Genomic DNA, 19257 nt, shown 5'->3' with positions numbered 1-19257 from the left:
ATCTAACAAAAAACATCAAATAAGTAACAATCAGATAAATCAAGACATCAAGACAACCGTCAGAAAAAATTTTCACTTCATCACCAACAACATGCAAACCCCAACGAACTGATAACATGAAGAACGAAAACAATGAATGCTTACCGAAACCTTCGTCGTTCAATGGAGATTTCTTCACCTAGTATCAATGCCAAATGTGAGATTGCAAGTGATGTTAACAACTTCAAGACGTGAATGCAGAGACACACGAGACAAAAAGAAACATAGACCAACACTAAGAAACTCTTCAGTTTTCCGCCTCCAAAATGGTCATACTTAAATGGAGTGTTTCATTCAAGGTTAGCCTGGTCATTTACTAGGAATTGGACAATTAGGATTTCATGAATTAGGGGTAAACCTGAAACGGGACGGAAGACCTTATGAAGATGCCACAATGGAATCCCGTCTGCCACATTACTAAGTTCCGTTTAACGAAGAAAGACTCACTTCACGGTTGGGCAGATTTGTTGCGTTTTTAAAATTTTTAAGAGTATCATTGTCTTTAACAAATATTAGGATTATTATTGTCAGCGTTTTACAATTTCGGGACATAATTGGTAATTTACTCGTTGGACATTTTTGTAGCATTTTTAATATTTGAGATGTACTTTTGTAGTTAACAAATGTAGAGGTCATATTTGTCAGCATCTTAATAATTCGGTGGCGAAATTAGTAATTTACTCTAACAATAACAACTAACACCAACATTCGATTTAATAATTAGAAAAAAATTAAAATACCCTCCACAGAAGACCGTTAATCTAAAATTTTGATCTTAATGGTGATACCAACTTATTTGGCGAGTGGGCTAATCACTCTAATACATTCCAATACTATGTGAAGAAGGATTGAGCCATGACATGGTATTGATATGTTGGGCAAAGAAAGAATGTAAATAAAGGGCGGTATTGATATTGGATAACACAGAGAGAGCAAATAAAGGGTGTAGTCAACACTGCAAAATGATCTGTACACATGAAAAAAGATTAATCACTTAAATAACAGTGCCTAGTATCTCTATAGATGAAGAGGGTGAACGGCGGGTTTGGAGAGACAAGAACTTCCATAAATAGAGCAATGCGAGGGGATAATTTCCAATTTTCCAACACGAAATGATACCTGCAGATATATCAAATGATAAACTATTCTTGTAAGTACTTATATTTGATATCAACACGTAGTTTCATCATTATTGAATGCACAAATAAATCCAAAAATCCAACAAGCAATCCACATATTTACATTTAATTAGTAAACCAAGAGAACATGGGCATGGACAAACATATTTCTAAAAGAGTTTGGAAGAAAGTATGGCAAAAGATAAATTGAGCAGCATCAAGTGGGAGAACCTCAACAGAAATTTTGCATATGCGGATGAGTTATGACATCTTAAGGCTAAGATTTAATGAGTTTGTTCTACCAAACTATCAAGGATTTCAGAAAATTCTTCAAATCTAGGGGTGCACAAAAGATGAACTCAACCATCAAATTTGAATATTTATCAAACTAAAATCTGAACTGCTTACCTAAACAAAATCCTAGCAGCTAGTTCTGCTGAATAAAATCTAAAAGATAAATCTACCAAAGTCATGCGATGTATGTGTGCACGATCTAAACTATCAGAAAGTATCCGTCTCCCCACACGGTGTTATAAAATTGATTGCATTTAAGTATAAGAAGGGTGTAAGAGTGTTAAAACATATACTGATATACACACTGATTCGCTTTCTAGTTTGCATCTAGCCTCCTAAGAGAAATTTTATTACTTTTTGTAACCACATCCGCGTGTAAATATATTCTACCAAACATCTGCATTCTTGATAAAGTAGTTGAAAAGGATCCAAATTCCCTAGTTCAATACGATAATACCTACAGGCTGCTATCTCAGGTGTTGTAGACTAGTACATTGTCATCACATTCACATCTCTTCATTAGTTCATTTTCACTTCATTCTACCAAGCACAATCTTTAATGAAGGAAAACCTTGTATATGAATGTTTAAGATTTCACAAGTCAAAATAACAAGATAGATAATGGAAGTATACACATAGAATATTAATAGTTTAACAAATCCCTAGTTAAAATCACAAGATGCAGTTTAGATAATTTACAACTCCAACAAGAAAATAACTTACCAAACTACAAAAAATGGCATCAGTTATCAATAGCAGTATCATACTATACAGAAAAAAGATTCAATCCTGAAATCATAACAAACTCACATCTCCTTCGGTTCAATCCAAATCTTCTTGCCTACTTTCCCATCCTCTGTCGCCACTTTCCTGCGGAGACCCACCCGAACCAAACGGGTATCGCAAAGATATCCTAAAAGTCCTGGGAACAGGTCTACCCCCAGAAGCGTCACCGCCACCGCCACCGCCACCGCCACCGCCGCCGCCACCGCCAGACCTCGAACCATCACCACCACCGTCCCCCTGGCGATTCCGATTCTCATAATCAGGGTCGTCGGTTGGCAATTCATACCGGCAAACAGGGCAAGAATTGTGTAGTTGAAGCCACGGAAGCAAGCAATCATCGTGATAGACGTGTTTACAAGGCATCTGCCTCACCTGCGACCCCTTCTCGAACTCGTCCTGGCAAACCGCGCACTGGTTATGCTCAGAGTTCAGCAACTCGTCGTCCACCGTCACCGTCGGAAGATTCTCCACGGCGGTCTTCGACGCCGGCGGGGTACCATAACGGTTGGGATCATTCTCGGCTAGCTGCTGAATCAACTGCTCGAGGCCGGGACCGAGGAAGTAATCGCCGATGTTCGCCGGAAGGCGAAACCCTGGGTCTGAAGGGTGGTTGATCTCGAATTGTACATTTGCTCCGTCGGCGCGAAGGCCTTGGAGGTGGTTCTGGAGAAACATAAACGGGTCGAACATATCGGATCGAATAAATTCATGTCGCGGCGTGGATCCGGAGGAACTGGAGAAGATGCGAGGGTTCTGGAGGTCGATGGTGGTGGAGGCGGCGGCGGCGGAGGAGAGCAGGAAAGGGAGGAAGGACAAAGGATGGAAGGGGAGTTGAGCATCGGAGGAAGGATCGGGGCCGAAACTGAAGGAGATGTTTTCGTTAGGGTTAGGGTTGGGATCGGTGAATTCTTCAACGAAGCCTTGGAGGCAAATCGGACAGAAAGGCTCGGATTCGTCGGAGACGGTGATTCTCCGGGTGCAAACGTGACAGAAGTACGGCTTAGCTCCGCCGACGACGGCCTCGCCGGACGACATGGTTTCTTACTAACAACAATATTCAAAGAACTTCGTTTCGAACGAAACGAAGGAGAAAGAAGCAACCCCCTCTCTCTTCGCCTTCCGTTCGTAAAAAGGGACAACAAAAAATTGGGCCTATAATTGGGCCAGACCGAAATATAATTGGGCCAGCCCAAACCGAATTTCTTCATTCTTTCTTAGCCCGACAAATAATCTGCAACGGTTGATAATGATAATGATGAATAGATATTTACAGCTTCGTCTCCGGGTTTGCAACAAAGGGGATTTAGGATTGGGAAGTGTTATTGCAGAGAAAAACGCATTTTTTCTTCATCCTTGTGGTTTTGTGCTATGTGTAGCATCATTTCGAAGACGCACTACCATTTAGGACAACTTCCATTGAAGCCACTTCATTCTAGGTACTCAATCTTGAAGCTTGTTTCTTTTTCTTTTTCTTTTTTTTCTTCCTGTTTTTGTTGTGTAATAGTGTGTAGTGTTTGCTGCAGTAAGAGAGAGTATGGAATTGGGAGGGTGAAGATGAGTGGGAGAATGGGGGTGGTGTGTATGGGGATGCTTGCACCCAGAAAGTTCATGCAGAGAAGGAAGAAATTGGAAGTGTTCAAGGATGCTGCTGATGAAGCTGATCAGAAGAATTGGAGGAGGCTCATGAACCAAATTGACGAGACCGGTTCCGCTGTTTCCGTGCTCATTTCTGAGAAGAAAGCAAACCACACTCTTCCTAGAGACCTTATCCTTGGTACCTTGGTTAGGTATAAACAACTCAAAAGGTGGAACTTTGTTGTTGAGGTATACAATGAAAAATTATACATATATATAGATAACACTTTTTGTGGCCCTATGAAATTCTTGCTTGGTACTTTGTTGATGATTCTAATTAATTGCTACATGTTTGATATTTTTTATTTTCTAGATTCTTGAATGGCTTCGGACTCAAAGTTGGTGGGATTTTGGTAAGATGGATTTTGTTATGCTTATAACGGCTTATGGAAAGCTGGGAGACTTCAATAATGCTGAGAAGGTCTTGAGCTTGATGAATAAGAATGGCTATCCACCAAATGTAGTAGCTCAGACTGCACTCATGGAGGCATATGCGAAAGGAGGTCGATGCAGTAGCGCCGAAACAATATTTCGTAGGATGCAGAGATCAGGCCCTGAACCTTCTGCAGTAACATATCAGATAATACTTAAAGCGTTTGTTGAGGTAAAACATAGATCTTGTTCTATGCACTTTAATTTTGCCTTATGAAATATTGCTTAGTTGTTGACTTTCGCTTTTGCATTTTTATTACTGATATGCTTGTAGGGGAACAAGTTTAAAGAAGCTGAAGAAGTATTTGAAAATCTACTGAATGATGAAAACTCACCTTTGAAACCAGATCAGAAGATGTTTCATATGATGATTTATATGTATAAGAAGGCAGGAAGTTATGAGAAGGCTCGCAAGGCATTTGCAGTGATGGCTGAACGGGGAATTGAACAATCTACAGTTACATATAACAGCTTGATGTCATTCGAAACGAATTACAAGGAAGTTTCAAACATATATGATCAGGTAATATTAATTGTCTATCAAACTTATCTTTCATAAAATCTCTGGTAGATTTGGGATAGTCTAATTCCAGCTCTTGTATTCTATGAATTCTTATTACAGGCAGCATCATCTTCGATATTACTCTTTTCTCTTTTTTTAATTGAAAACTTAATACATGTACATTGAACATTGAATTACTTTGTTATTTCCAAAAGAAAAGGAACTAGTTTTGAGCTTGCTTGTATAAAGAAAAAAATTGCTTATATAGAAATGCTTCTTCAAATGAGATAGATAGGCTGTAAATTTTCGGTAATGACTCAATTTTCATCCCTAGTTCTTCGTATCAGAATGATGAGCACCAGTTTGTTTCAGTCAGATTTTTTATAAAATACCAAACCGTTAGTAATTTTACACAAAATTTATTTGATCTGAGTCATTTTCAAGACTGTCCATTAGTTTTCATCTACTTTATTCCCCCTTTAATATATTGTTTATAATTAATTCATCAGATTTTGAAGTCAATGCCTTATTTTAGATGCAAAGAGCTGGTCTCAGACCTGATGTTGTGAGCTATGCCTTACTCATCAATGCTTACGGGAAGGCCAGGAGGGAGGAAGAAGCACTAGCTGTATTTGAGGAAATGCTTGATGCCCGTGTCAGGTATGTTAAAGAATAAAGAATATGATTATTATTACATCATGACTTGAAAGAACGCTGTAAACTGTCAACTGGTGCATATCAACTGGACTGAACACTATATTTTTTTCATGGATGAAATTTAACATCTCAATATTTTACTGCTGTTGATTGGTGTCTATTTTTTTTTGCCAACTTAGTTATAGTTTATCTAGTAAAGGTTTTTAATTATTTTTCTTCTGTTTCACAGACCAACCAAGAAGGCTTACAATATTTTACTAGATGCATTTTCAATATCTGGAATGGTAGAACAAGCTCGGACAGTGTTTAAGAGCATGAGAAGAGATAGGTAAATTGTACTTCTTAATCCTTATACTGTGATTCATTAATGAGTAGGATTCCATTTCTGCAAGAAATCACTGGCCAAATGAAAGGCTCGGTGCTCGCCAATGTTGGTTCCGCTTTTTACAGTGGTTTATGTTTTAATTAAATGAAGAAAACAATGAGCATCTTACATTATGATGACCCTTTAAAATTTAATCTCTTTCTGTCAAGCATTGAGGAAGCATTTTGCTCATATCATTGTACTTGCTCCATGCAGATGCTCACCGGATATTTGCTCATACACTACCATGTTATCAGCTTATGTGAATGCATCTGACATGGAGGGTGCTGAGAAGTTTTTCAAGAGATTGATACAAGATGGTTTTGAGCCCAATGTTGTAACCTATGGAACCTTAATCAAAGGTTATGCTAAGATAAATGATCTTGGGAAGGTAACACAGAAGTACGAGGAAATGCTTAAGCGCGGCATCAAGGCGAATCAGACTATTCTGACCAACATCATGGATGCATATGGAAAATCCAGTGACTTCGACAGCGCTGTCCTTTGGTTCAAGGAAATGAAGTGTCCTGATCAGAAAGCCAAAAACGTCCTTCTATCTTCAGCAAATACAGAGGAGGAGAGAAAAGAGGCTAATGACCTTGTCTTGCATTCCAATTTACCTAAAGTTAATGGTGTTAGCAAATTAGGTGATGAAGATGATGATGAGAATGAGAATGATAATGATAACGATAACGATCAAGAACATAATTATGAATATTTTGATGCACAGTTGAGCATGGCCTATGATGAACAATCCAGAGTTCCCAGCTGATGAACGAGAAGTTCTGGAAGTCTCATTACAAATTTTGTATATTGTCAAATTTAGGATCTTTATGTTTTTCTTTTTCGGTGGTGCAATTATATTATAGACAAACAATTCTTTCTTTTTCTTCAATTATTTTCGAAAGTGTTCATTTCAATACGTAAAAACTGTTGATGCATTTATAACAACAAGCTCTTTTGTCAAGGATTTATTTTTCTTTTGAGATAAATTCAGAAGCAAAATTAAAATGATAAAAAAACCATGCAACAAAAAATTTGATTAATCTGTAACGGTAAATTTAATTATTTTATTAAAAAAATATATTTATATATAAATATTTGGCATAAAATGTACGTGTGGTCAAGAATGAAAAATGGGGGAGAGTGACAGCATTGGTTCCTGGCATATCATATTTTATCGTTGAACTTCACTGAGTCTTTCATCTCCGATTGGCGATTCACAAATGGCATCGCTGTCACTTCCGGCGCTTCCACTCCGTACACTTGCATCTACCTCCTCCGCCTCCTCCTACTCTGCTGCTCCTTTGTTTCACTGCTCCGTTCCGGCGAGGCTTTCCTTTTATTCCTCCCAAAGAAGAACTACATGCCTCAAGCTCCGCTGTTCCCGTCAATTCACCGTTACGTGCGGCACCGCCATCACAGAGATCAACGAGACACAGTTTAACGACACTGTTTTGAAGGCTAACCGTCCCGTTCTCGTTGAGTTCGTCGCTAACTGGTGCGGTCCTTGCCGTTTGATCTCTCCCGCTATGGAATCCCTAGCTCAGGTCTCTCTCGCCCTCTAAATTCCTTTTTCCTGAAGAATTTATCGTGTCGTTTTTTTACTATCTGAGTATGTTAATTTATTTATTATTAATTAACAATAAATAATTCTTCTTTTGATAACAAAATTTAGAGTGTTGATTAGAGTGTTGTCTTATTTCATGTCTTCATTGAATGAAACGAAAGTAAAAAAACCACTGTGTGAGTTTTTTAATAGAGAGATATTTGCCATGCTTGCAACACATACTTAAGCTTGGGATGATTTATAACCTTGATGAACCATGAAAATGAGGACAGGATTTTAAGAAATGCAACACATATGAGGTCATGGTGATATCTTTACATATGAGGTGGTGATTTTGGTTCGATGAACAGAACTTCTTGCTGAATGTTCTTAAGGATATTCTCTCAAACTGAAATGTTTTGTATCATAAATTGCAGGAATATGAAGACAGATTAACAGTGGTGAAGATTGATCATGACGCGAACCCTAGGCTAATCGAAGAGTACAAAGTTTATGGGCTACCAACATTGATCCTCTTCAAGAATGGGCAGGAAGTTCCAGAAAGCAGAAGAGAAGGTGCAATCACCAAAGTTAAACTCAAAGAGTATGTGGATGCTTTATTGGAATCAATCTCAGTTTCGTAGCGAGTCGAAATTCTGTTTCCCTCTCGGTTTGCCGGATTTCTACATTCTTGAGTCAACTGTATAACATAAGCTGCAAATACAGGATGTTTTGTTTTAAGTAAATTTGTGACTTTCTATCCCTTGTTGGGTTTCCTTTTGTTGTTTGATTCAGGTGTATAAATTTCTTCTCCTTTGACAGAAGTGTAATTGGTAACATTGTTAAACAATCAAGAGGCTTAATGTAATTAGGGTTGTGAAATTTGATGTTATTACAAAATTTTATTCCACAAAATTGGAAGCCTTAAATTAGTGATTCAGAGCTCTATCTGCAGCACCACCAGTATCCCCAGCGCTGCTTCTTCTCTGCATGAATGACAATGATGTTTATACAAAGTTATAGACAATTGTGGAAGTAGCAAAGAATTCAATATATTAGAAATGCAACTATATATAACTGACTTCAATGTTAAATAGAGCAGTGTAATAGATTGAAAAGCAAAAATGGTATGGCATAAAGGTAATTGAAGTATTACAATGATCATTGTTCCAAAAGAGCAAAACCCAAATATTTAAAATAAAGATCTTATAGGACATGAACAAAGGCCATGCTATAGTATCTTAATCTCAAGGAAGCTTTAAAAATAGACAAATTCATAGGGGAAAGGAACTTCTAAACGGGTCATGTGCTGTGTGATTCACCAAGAGATCCTACAGTAGCCAACCTAAGTGAAACTATTGGACTAATATTAAGAACATTTTCTTACAGGGTGTAACACACACACTCTCTCTCTCTCTCTCTCTCTCTCTCTCATGGCAGTGCGAATCCTCAAACCGAATCCCTGTGCTCTTTGTCATCTCTTATTCTCCAAAAGATTACGACTTTCAACTTCCACCACTCGTTCGGTTTCTCAAGCACCCACTTCATCTTCTTTTTCTTCTACGCACGTCGATGCCCTGATCTCCATCTTCACCAAACGACCCTTCACTCCAGACACCCCTGAACTCACCCAAATCGCACCCTTCCTCACCTCTCACCTCGTCGAATCCGTCCTCAACCGCTTCCACAGCTGGAAGCTCGCTCACACATTCTTCAATTGGGCTTCAACCCAACATGGCTACCGCCACACTTGCTACACCTACAATGCCATGGCTTCAATTTTGTCCCGTTCCCGCCAAATTCCTCCTTTGAAGTCTCTTCTGAAAGACATCGTCCAATCTCGTTGCTCTTTCCCCCCTGGGGCACTCGGTTTCTTGGTTCGGTGCCTGGGCAGTGCTGGGTTGGTTGATGAAGCAAACGAGGTGTTTGATGAAATGCGCCTGAAGGGTCTCTGCATTCCAAATGATTACTGTTACAATTGCTTGTTGGAGGCTTTGTCTAAGTCTGGTTCCGTTGATTTGATGGAGAAGAGGTTGAACGAAATGCGCAGATTTGGTTGGGAATTTGATAAGTTCACTTTGACCCCGGTCATGCAGGCCTATTGCAATTCTCGCAGGTTTGAAGAGGCATTGAGTGTTTATAACACAATGCAGGAGAAGGGTTGGGTTGATGAACGTGTTTGGACCATGCTGGCTTTGTCTTTCAGCAAGTGGGGTGAGGTGGATAAGGCGTTTGAGTTGGTGGAGAGAATGGAGGAGCAGAGAATGAGAATGAATGAGAAGACTTTCTGTGTTCTGATTCATGGGTTTGTGAAAGAGTCTCGGATTGATAAGGCCCTCCAGTTGTTTGATAAAATGAGGAAGGCTGGTTTCACTCCTGATGTTTCCTTGTATGATGTTCTGATTAGAGGACTGTGCAGGAATAAAGAGAGTAACAAAGCTTTGAGCTTGATTTCAGACATGAAGGAACTTGGCATCCTACCTGATGTTGGAATCCTCACGAACTTGCTGTCATCTTTTTCAGACAAGACTATGGTTGTGAGAATACTAGAAGAAATCCCGGAAGAGGAAGATGATAAAACTGTTGTTTTGATTTATAATGCTGTTTTGAATAGTTATGTTGGTGATGGGTTGATGGATGAAGCTTATCACCTTCTTCAGATGATGATTCGAAGCAAATCTGGTACTGATGCTGATACAAATAATTTCATCAGAGTCAAGAGATTGGTTTTACCTAATATCACATCTTTCAGCATTGTTATTGATGGCCTGCTCAAAAATGGTCAGCTGGACCTTGCGCTGAGCCTCGTCCATGATATGCAACAATTAGCTTGCAAACCAAATATTTCAATCTATAACAATCTGATCAATGATCTATGCAATTCCAATAGATTGGAGGAAAGCTTTGAGCTTTTGTCAGCGATGAAAGAATCAGGAATTGAACCAACTCATTTCACTCACAACTCAATATATGGGTGCCTGTGTAAAAGGAAGGATGTTTCAGGAGCCATCAATATGCTGAAGGAGATGCGTGCTTGTGGGCATGAACCGTGGATAAAACATTCAACCTGTATTGTGAAAGAGCTATGTGATCATGGGAGGGCAATAGAAGCATGTAACTTCCTTAACAGCATGATTCAAGAAGGTTTCCTTCCTGATATAGTGTCCTATTCTCCAGCAATTGGTGGCTTGATCAAGATGCAGGAATTAGATCAAGCTCTGAATTTATTCAGGAATTTGTGTTCTCGTGGCCGCTGCCCTGATGTGGTTGCTTACAACATAATGATAAGTGGGCTTTGCAAAGCCAACAGATTCGCAGAGGCTGAAAATTTGTTGGATGACATTGTTTTGAAGGGTCTCTCCCCCTCAGTTGTTACATACAATTCGCTAATAGATTTTTGTTGCAAGAATGGTTCTATTGATAAGGCTATGGCGATTCTTTCCAAAATGTCTGGAGAAGGTAGGGAACCAAATATCATTACATACACAACTTTGGTAGATGGATTATGCAGAGAAGACAGGCCTGATGATGCTCTATTGGTTTGGAAAGAGATGGAAAAAAAGGGTTGTCCGCCGAATCGAATTGCTTTCATGGCACTCATTCATGGTCTTTGCAAATGCGGTAGGCCAACTACAGCCCTCCCTCGTTTGCGCGAAATGGAACAGAGAGAAATGAAAGCCGACTCATTCATCTATATTGCATTGATGAGTGCTTTCTTGTCTGATCTAAACTTGATTTCAGCATTTGAGATTTTCAAAGAGATGGTTGATTCAGAATCTTTTCCTGAACCCCATGATAAAAATTACAGTATTGCCGTAGATGCGATAAATAGATTTTCTAATGATCATCAAACATCCTCTGGTATCCAGGTTCTAAGGGAAGAGGGAAAAATCCCAACACATGGTTTTTGATTGTTTGGAGTGAAAATGTTGATCTTTTCTAGTCAACCACTCTTAGCTATATCTAAAGGAAGTCAAAGTTACATATCAAATTGGAAGAGGAACAAAAGAATGAAAGAGAAGGAGGGCGCCAGGGCTAGGTTTGTTTACAGAGACAGGATGTTGAAACAGGTTAGGGATACAAAATTATATTTAATAGATGAGATATGGACAGAAATAATGTGTCCAGAGATAAATTAGTCTATTTTATGTCTATTCTAACAAGAAAGACATGTAAACACTAACAAGGGATACAACTTATTTTTATTTTTTATTTTTATTATTTTTGTTAATTTTTCATAATTATATTTTTTATTATTATATTTTTTGTTTCAAATTTTTTGAATAAAAAAATAACAATAAATTAAATTTTTATAATTTGTTCTAGGTTATCTCTAAATAAAATACAAAATTATAAAATTTTATGTCTTTAATTTTTATGTCTTGTTTTTTGTCTTATTTTATCCTATTTTCGAAAACAAAAGCAACATAGAGGATGGTTGTGTAGCCGCTTGGAAGGAATGAAATAATTAATGATATTTCCAATGGAGAGAAAATAGAAACTAAACACAATGGGGTAACTTTGGAAGGGATGCTTTGCAAATGGCAATCATACTGAAGCAGCTGTCTCTCTGCGGGGAGAAATTATTTATTTTATAGAAACATAGCAATACATTTTGAGTAATACTTTACCTGTAATAAAGTTTTAATCGCACTTTAATCCTCGTAAATTTTAATAGCTAAATTAGTTTATCATTTTTTTGTTAGATAAATCAACTTTTATCATTATTTAATAAATATATAAGAGATTCTAAGAATTTTAAAAAAATTAATATTCTTTTATAAAACAAACAATGTGATATAGAAATTAATTTGTCTACCAAAATAAAAATTTAGAAACTGTCATTAAAATTTTATCAAACACGAATATTTAATTAGCTTTTTTAGAAATTTATTTAAAATATTACTCTTTTCTCTCAGTTTTTTTTTCCCAATTTTTGAATGTGATAGATTAAAATGTGGAATTATGAAATTTACTTCTAGTTTGTAGTTGGATTCTTTTTTTATTCCCAATACTTAGAGTCGTTTCATTAGGGATTTTCAGTCTTCATGATGTACCACCTTAATTCATAGCTTCCTCAGATAAAACCGTACCACATTTATCTCCCGACAATGCTACGTAACCAACCGGCTGCACGTAGCTTCTCAGAAGAAGATGACGTATCCCTTGGTCCAAACTCCACAATATTTAAAAACAGAGAGAGAGAGAGAGAGAGAGAGAGAGAGAGAGAGAGAGAGAGTAACTAGCCACTTTATCCTGTAGAGTGGAAAACAAAAAGGGAAAATTAAAATGGGCTCTGCTAAAACGCCAGTCATTCCATTTAAAGACAATCTGAGAGCTGATTCCAAAAGTTTACAATTAAAACCCAGAGCAGAGAAGAGGGATAACCACAAACTATTCTCCCCAATATGGCATGTACTAATATAAAGGATAATAGCCCTCAACTTGCACAGTTTTTCTTCATTTTGAAGGACAGCTATTAAATCCCCTACTAGCTGCTCCCGGAAGCAGATACCTCAGTACTGCAAACAGGGCAAACCTGCGGACAAAGACACGTTAACAAAAGCTTCATTACAATTTACACACAGTATCATGAAAAGGACAGGGTAATTAAACTTAATGTTAATATATGGTGCTGTTAGATTTATAATGAAACTTCAGCAAAGAGGATCCCAATCAAAAGACTAGCCTATTGGGTTGAAGAACTACATGGCTAAAGGACTACATTGAATTCACTTATTTGCTCTATTTTTGACTCATAATACCTTCCATGCTTCAACTCGACTAAAATAGAAGTGGTCTCATACCTGAAAGAAATCCATCTTTTTTCTTTGTTTTATTTACATAAAGCCCATATTTAAATTTGATTCCATCATGTTACCCTAAATGCATGCTTTCAGACTAGATATAAAGAAGAATATACATCATGAGGAGAGAAGAATAACAATACCTTGTTTATTTTCAACCAATTATTGATGCACTCAGGATGGTACAGATGTTTGCAGGAAAGAACTGTCAAGGACTCGTCGTCCTCATAGTCCATCCGACAGATGACACACCTGAAACAGGGCAACAGAATCAGGTGCCTCAGCATATCTTGATTACAGCTCATGTTAAAAAAACAACAGGATTTGCACATACGAATCATTGCTTCCATGTTGATCGCTCCCAGTCTTGAACTTGATTGATGGCAGACCGGCAAGAGTATCAGTTGAAAGACCTCTGCTCTCAGTTCCAACTACTTCACCCAATGCCAGTAATTCCTAAAATAATTGAAGCTAGTCTTAGAAAATGGCATCAAAGGGGATACAGAGGATAGTAGGCATTACACAATTTCGGTATATAGAAAGCCACCTCATATGAAAGTTCATCTGGATCAACATCTTCCCATGCATCCTGCAGGTCCATATATTCAATCGTACATAAGTTGCATGATTATATGTTACTATATAAGAGGTGAGAAAATAAATCCAGTTTGATCAATCAACAATCAAGAATAGCAATTTTGACTTGAAATGGAAGGAATTAGTTATATTGTTGATACAAAGATATTAGTTTGTCATCAAACTTCCATTTTCAATTATTTTATAACATCACTTCATTCTCAAATATCCAAAACGAAGGAAACGACAGTCAATTTCTATCTCCAAGGTTTTAATATTAAGTTATATATGGGAAGATTAACAGCTAATGTGTTCGTAAGAGAAAGTACAAGTCAAGCTAATCTATCTAAATGTGGAAAGAATTTGGACTAAAAAGTTAAAATCTGTACTTGAAAACATGCATTCGGAATGAGCCTACTGGATTAATATATTCCATATAAGGCTAAGCCCACCAAATGGGGTACCCCATTTTTAATGGAAGACATTCCCTTGATTATGTGGTACTGAGGTTTCGCAACTTTTAAATGTTTTGTACGTTGTCCTGAGTATGTCCAAGTTCCCGCACACAAAGATTAAATCATGAGTATGCTAAAAGGCACATAAACAAAGCAAAGGCGTTTACCTGAGAATTAGCACCATGATCCTCTGCTTCCCCAGCCTCGCCTGTAATTGAAATTGAAATTAGCAGTTTTAACAACTAAATGATTTAAAAATAATGTAATCTCAACAGATTTTCCATTTGAAGCCTAGAAACTTACGGTCATTTATCCCAGCAAGTGCCAGGAGTCTAGCTGCCATTTCCCTCTCTTCAGCCTCTTGTAATGCCCTTGCATAGGCTTCATCACTTGAAAATACATCTGGATCAAATTCAATGCTAGGATTATCATGTTCTCCAGCATCATCATGAGCATGGACATCAAATGCATCTTCATCTTCATTCTCATAATCCTCCTCGTCATCATCATCATCATCGTCGTCCTCATCGTCTTCATCCAGATCAGTTCCATCATGCAGATCATCAAAATCATCTCCATCATCATGCAAATAACTCCCAGCTTCCCAACTTCCATAGTCACTTCCTTCATTATTCATTCTAAGCATCATGTATGCCCTTTCCTGTTAAATAATTAAATCCAACAACATATTAACCAGAGGAAAATAAAATCAAGAGCATTTGTGAACCATGACTGCCACAGGATAATGCTGATAATATTGTGTTAATACTTTACATATATACACTACACTTTGTAGTTCAGTTGAACCCTCGCGAGGTTTCTAAAACAAACTAGTGCATCTCAATATAAATATGTAATATCTTTTTCTCCGACTATCTTCCTATAACATTCCAACATGTTATCAATGTGGGACTTGAATCAAGGATATTCATGACACAGTATGAACTATGAAGCCTATAATTTCAATTGAGAATAAATAAAAAAAATCCTTATCAAAGATATAGAGGCTTAGTGTTCTGCATGTTCATGATCTACTACCTGTTAATACACATACAGTTGTGGAAAGCAATACTAGTTCTAGTTCAGGGATATTGGGGTTTAAACTGTTTAAGGCATTCTAATTCAGAAAACAACTTCAATTATCTGAAATTCATCGTAGTTACTTTAATGTGAATCGAGTCAAAAGAACAAAAATTAGTGTTAAAACCTTACAAACTCACTTCATTGCGTTTTCCATACCCAGATTTCTCCCCACCCAACCACAACCAAATGGCACCACCAAAGATGAAGGATCAAAAACGAGAAAACGAATCAAAGATAAGAGAAGGAGGAGAACCTGTTCCTGAAGGGTTCGTGCAAGGGCAAGGTCAGCATCGACCTGGCTGAGATTGGTGAAAGGGGTTCTCGAAGGTTGCCGAGAAGCAGATCCAGTTTGTTCCCCTTCACCGCCTTCGCCACCGTCACTGTCTTCTTCTGCTTCTGCTTCTTCCTCTTCTTCTTCATCCACTTGCTCCGCCATGTGCTCCTCCACGCCGTTGTTGAAATTGGAGCGGTCCTCTTCCTCGCTGTGGCTGTTTGATTTCCCACCGGCAATTGCGAGTTTGGCGGTGGCGGTGGCGCTGCCGTTGGTGTTGGTGGCGGCGGTGTCGTTCTCCATCGGAGCGAGAAACAAAGAAGAGAGAGTCGCAGACTCAACACAAACACGAAAAGGTGAATACGGAGAAGAAAAGATGAACGAATCCAAGTATCACACAGAATATATACTCTCTTTCTTAGTTATTATTTAAGGTTTAAATATCTATTTTTTTTCTCCCTAAAAAAATATTTTTAATTTTCCTTCAATCAAATTTGAAATTAGTCCATTTTCATAATTGTCATTAACGGTCTACACTAATTATTAAAAAAGATAAGATACGATGGGCTTGTTTGGGTGAGCTTCTAAGAAACGATCTTTTTTCGAGTTAAAGATTTTATAGAAAAGTAAAAGTAATTTTATGTTTGGATATCTCATGTAAAAAGGTCTTTTTATCTATCAATTATGTTTGGATATAACAATATAAAAGTACTTTTTTGTTTATTTATTACATGAAAAATATCTTTTTTTAAGGAAAAAAAAACTTTTAAAAAAAGATGTAAATTACAGCTTCTCAAAAAAGATCTTTTTTTTTTTTATTTTACTAGTGCTTTTACTTTTATTACTAGAAATTTGCCAAACACGTTAAAAAATAAAAAAAGATCTTTTTTTAACAAAATAATGGCGCTCAAACATGCACAATATATAAGATAAAAAAATTGTTGTCAGGTTCGTAATAATTAATATCTTTTTTAGAAAGATAAGATACAATAATTTATTTTAAAAATATTCTTTGTTTAGATGCTGAACCTAAAATTTGAAAATAATTATAGATGTTAATTTTTTAAAAATTAGATCAAATATATTTTTTACCTTTAAAGTTTATTATAAATTTTAAAAATATATCTAAATTTTATTTTATATTAATTTTATTTTTAATATTTTCGATTTGCATTAAATATATCTCTCACGGTTATTTTTTTTAAATATTTATGACCAATTCAATAATAATTTCACAAAAAAATAATTTTTAACATAAGCAAATTAAACATAATTGTCATGTATTATTGTCGGATTGGTCCTAATATTTTTTTAAAATTTAGCTATTAATAATATATTTGATACAAATAAAATTTTTTTAAATAAAATTAAAACAAAATAAAATTTATAAATATTTGTAAAATTTTTGTCAAGTTTCAGAAAAAAAAAATATACTTCACAATTATTAAATTTTAATTAACAAATCTGATAATCAGATTTGAGGGATAGCAAAATTATTGAAAAAATTTAACTCTCAAATTTTATGAAGATAGAAATCTTAAAATTTAGTAAAATATAAGAGTCAAATTTGTGTTAAAATTTAATAGAACACCATTTTAAAAGTGAAATGTATATTTAAAAAAATAAAAAATCTAATACTATAAATGTACGAGTCAAATTTGTAATATTCAAAATTAAATAAATTAGATAATCAAATTTGTTGAGGGACAAAAAAGATATAAAATTAAAAGGTTCGATTTTAATAGGAGCAAATTCTTTTTCGACCACTACACAAATTGGTAAATTCAATCTCTGATATTTTTTTTTATAAAAAAGTGAACAATACAAATTCCTGAATACAATTTCCGCACAACACCATTACAAAAAAGAAATCGAATGTACTACTGCCAACACGAGTGAATCTATGGATCATCATCCTGATGTACACACACTCCTAGGCAATATTAACATTTAGTTTTTTTGTCCGTAATATTAAGAGAATATAACTCTTAAAATTAAGTTAGCTTTATTTTGATATTATAAATTAAAACAAAAAATATAAAATTAAATTATTTTTATAAAAAATCATAAGATCAGAATCTTTATAAATAAAAAAATTAAATAATAAATTTATTGGGGCAAAACACGCAATTAAACCAAATAGAAGGATAAATTATAGGATTTGACCAAATGGAAAAACGTAATATGGATCACCCAAAAGTATGTTTATATGTAATTCGAATCAAACAGTTTCGAACTCTTAAATCAGTAGTAATTTGAATTTAATCAATTTGAATTATGCATGGACGATGTTTTACGTAGTTCAAACCGAGCTAATTCGAATTGTGCATAGAGTAGTCCGAATCACACTGATTCGAATTATAAAGAGAGCTATTCATTATGTAGTTCGAATCTAACTGATTCGAATGATATGTATGTAATTTGAAATTGGCTGTTCGAATTATGAAGCCCCAAACGTGTATAAGTATGGTATGAACGTGAATTTCTCTCAATAGAGTGGAACACAATGGCTAGCGAGGAGAGTTTTTTTAGTGTTGGTGCATTATAGAGGATCCATTAAAAAAAAACACGCTCTGGTGTGAAGTTCACTGATAAGGATCCCCTCAGTATTTTTGTGAGACCCACGATGAGCTTCGATGACTTCCTGAATTCTATAATACAGAAACTTGGGCTACAAGGCGTGAAACGAGTGGAGAAGTTATTCTATCGCATTCCGATCTCAGTGCTGCGAGATGGTGTGAAGTACGACTCTTTCGTCAAAGTGAGTGACGAGGATTTAGAGGTTCTGTTCCATTGTCGTCAGTAGTTTCTCGAGGTCAGGACATCTGAGCTGTTGGCAAAGCTGGTTGATATGATCTCTAGTGCAGGAGGTTCGAACCGGAATACCCAAACACCAGCTACGGTAGCTGGTTCTAGTTCGAGACCTGTTGGTATATCTTCATCCGTGCCTATGATTGCACCTCGGGACGAGCTTGTCGTTCGCTGTTGATCTCACCCGCAGTGGTGGCGGAGAGGTTGGTATCGTTGATAGGGAGTCAATTCTCTTACAGTGTGGAGCACCGACTGGTATGGATGATGCATTGACGGATGATGATGACAATGATGATGTGGAGCCGGACATCAGTGCTGATGATAGTGGTGATGACATTGCAGCGAGTAATCCAGCTGGGGTTGACAGTGGTTCTAGCTCTGGGACTCAGCAGTAAACTCCGCATTTTTCATCTTTGGACTTGGATGCCATGAGATAGGAGAGGGTTCCTGGGGAACCCATTAGATTTGGTGCCAGGGTTACCCAGGGTACCGGAAGTTTTATAGAGTTTCAGGTTGGTCAGCAATTTCAGGATAAAGAGGAGGTTGTGTTAAGCATGAAGACGTATAGCATCCGACGTGGGGTACATTACAAAGTGGTGGAGTCCGATTATCGCAAGTATCTTGGGAAGTGTACTGAATTCGGGAACGGGGTGCACATGGTTGATTAGGATTAGTCTCCGCTAGCACAATGGTATTTGGGAGGTAAAACGGTACAACGGACCATATATGTGTCTGACGACGTCAATTTCGAGCGATCACATGAGTGTTGATTATCATGTGATCTCGGCCTTCATCATGCCGATGGTGAGAGTTGATTCATCCGTTTGCATCAATAAAATCAATAATAGTATATGACGAAAATAATGCCTTATAATGGT

At 36.7% G+C, this 19257-nt stretch overlaps 5 protein-coding genes across 6 annotated transcripts; 3 read left to right on the top strand and 2 right to left on the bottom strand.

Moving 5' to 3' along the window:
* Window positions 1-929: 929 nt before the first annotated feature.
* Window positions 930-3347, bottom strand: LOC107467349 (E3 ubiquitin-protein ligase RING1-like). Of its 2 annotated transcripts, none has more exons than XR_001587857.3 (2): window positions 2175-3347; window positions 930-1158 (listed from the first exon to the last, which is right to left on the bottom strand). XR_001587857.3 is itself a non-coding variant. In XM_016086419.3 (2 exons), exon 1 carries the CDS (start codon window positions 3270-3272, stop codon window positions 2274-2276), a length of 999 nt encoding a protein of 332 aa, XP_015941905.1. In that variant the 5' UTR covers window positions 3273-3346; the 3' UTR covers window positions 930-1158; window positions 2262-2273. The 2 variants fall into 2 exon arrangements, 1 of the variants encoding a protein (XP_015941905.1); XM_016086419.3 differs by having other exon boundaries at window positions 2262-3346.
* A 158-nt stretch (window positions 3348-3505) lies between these two features.
* Window positions 3506-6794, top strand: LOC107467348 (pentatricopeptide repeat-containing protein At3g59040). Its single transcript, XM_016086418.3, has 7 exons — window positions 3506-3673; window positions 3761-4061; window positions 4186-4476; window positions 4579-4827; window positions 5342-5466; window positions 5693-5791; window positions 6044-6794. Exons 1-7 carry the CDS (start codon window positions 3606-3608, stop codon window positions 6597-6599), a joined length of 1689 nt encoding a protein of 562 aa, XP_015941904.1. The 5' UTR covers window positions 3506-3605; the 3' UTR covers window positions 6600-6794.
* Window positions 6795-6953: 159 nt separating this feature from the next.
* On the top strand, window positions 6954-8258 carry LOC107467351 (thioredoxin X, chloroplastic). The gene is made up of 2 exons (XM_016086420.3): window positions 6954-7377; window positions 7814-8258. Exons 1-2 carry the CDS (start codon window positions 7054-7056, stop codon window positions 8018-8020), a joined length of 531 nt encoding a protein of 176 aa, XP_015941906.1. The 5' UTR covers window positions 6954-7053; the 3' UTR covers window positions 8021-8258.
* A 514-nt stretch (window positions 8259-8772) lies between these two features.
* On the top strand, window positions 8773-11558 carry LOC107467176 (putative pentatricopeptide repeat-containing protein At5g08310, mitochondrial). Its single transcript, XM_016086217.3, has one exon. It carries the CDS (start codon window positions 8810-8812, stop codon window positions 11285-11287), a length of 2478 nt encoding a protein of 825 aa, XP_015941703.1. The 5' UTR covers window positions 8773-8809; the 3' UTR covers window positions 11288-11558.
* A 1044-nt stretch (window positions 11559-12602) lies between these two features.
* On the bottom strand, window positions 12603-15953 carry LOC107467467 (E3 ubiquitin ligase BIG BROTHER-related). The gene is made up of 7 exons (XM_016086572.2): window positions 15551-15953; window positions 14518-14875; window positions 14382-14422; window positions 13731-13772; window positions 13518-13639; window positions 13327-13435; window positions 12603-12915 (listed from the first exon to the last, which is right to left on the bottom strand). The coding sequence occupies exons 1-7, from the start codon at window positions 15869-15871 to the stop codon at window positions 12868-12870; spliced, it is 1041 nt and encodes a 346-aa protein (XP_015942058.1). The 5' UTR covers window positions 15872-15953; the 3' UTR covers window positions 12603-12867.
* Window positions 15954-19257: the final 3304 nt, after the last annotated feature.

Source organism: Arachis duranensis, chromosome 9 (genome assembly GCF_000817695.3).
Source record: "Arachis duranensis cultivar V14167 chromosome 9, aradu.V14167.gnm2.J7QH, whole genome shotgun sequence".
Lineage (NCBI taxonomy): Eukaryota > Viridiplantae > Streptophyta > Magnoliopsida > Fabales > Fabaceae > Arachis > Arachis duranensis.
Note: the sequence above shows the minus strand (reverse complement) of the source record. Positions and strands in the feature narration are given on the sequence as shown.

Bases quoted from the DNA above. Each gene is read 5' to 3' on its own strand.
- LOC107467176 (XM_016086217.3), top strand. From the start codon at position 8,810: ATGGCAGTGCGAATCCTCAAACCGAATCCCTGTGCTCTTTGTCATCTC.
- LOC107467348 (XM_016086418.3), top strand. From the start codon at position 3,606: ATGTGTAGCATCATTTCGAAGACGCACTACCATTTAGGACAACTTCCA. The intron at 4,828-5,341 runs GTAATATTAATT...GCCTTATTTTAG, and splicing joins TTTCAAACATATATGATCAG to ATGCAAAGAGCTGGTCTCAG. The intron at 5,792-6,043 runs GTAAATTGTACT...TGCTCCATGCAG, and splicing joins AAGAGCATGAGAAGAGATAG to ATGCTCACCGGATATTTGCT.
- LOC107467349 (XM_016086419.3), bottom strand. From the start codon at position 3,272: ATGTCGTCCGGCGAGGCCGTCGTCGGCGGAGCTAAGCCGTACTTCTGT.
- LOC107467351 (XM_016086420.3), top strand. From the start codon at position 7,054: ATGGCATCGCTGTCACTTCCGGCGCTTCCACTCCGTACACTTGCATCT. The intron at 7,378-7,813 runs GTCTCTCTCGCC...CATAAATTGCAG, and splicing joins CTATGGAATCCCTAGCTCAG to GAATATGAAGACAGATTAAC.
- LOC107467467 (XM_016086572.2), bottom strand. From the start codon at position 15,871: ATGGAGAACGACACCGCCGCCACCAACACCAACGGCAGCGCCACCGCC. The intron at 13,436-13,517 runs GTATGTGCAAAT...GCCCTGTTTCAG, and splicing joins CAACATGGAAGCAATGATTC to GTGTGTCATCTGTCGGATGG. The intron at 12,916-13,326 runs GTATTGTTATTC...CTTTGTCCGCAG, and splicing joins ATTGGTTGAAAATAAACAAG to GTTTGCCCTGTTTGCAGTAC.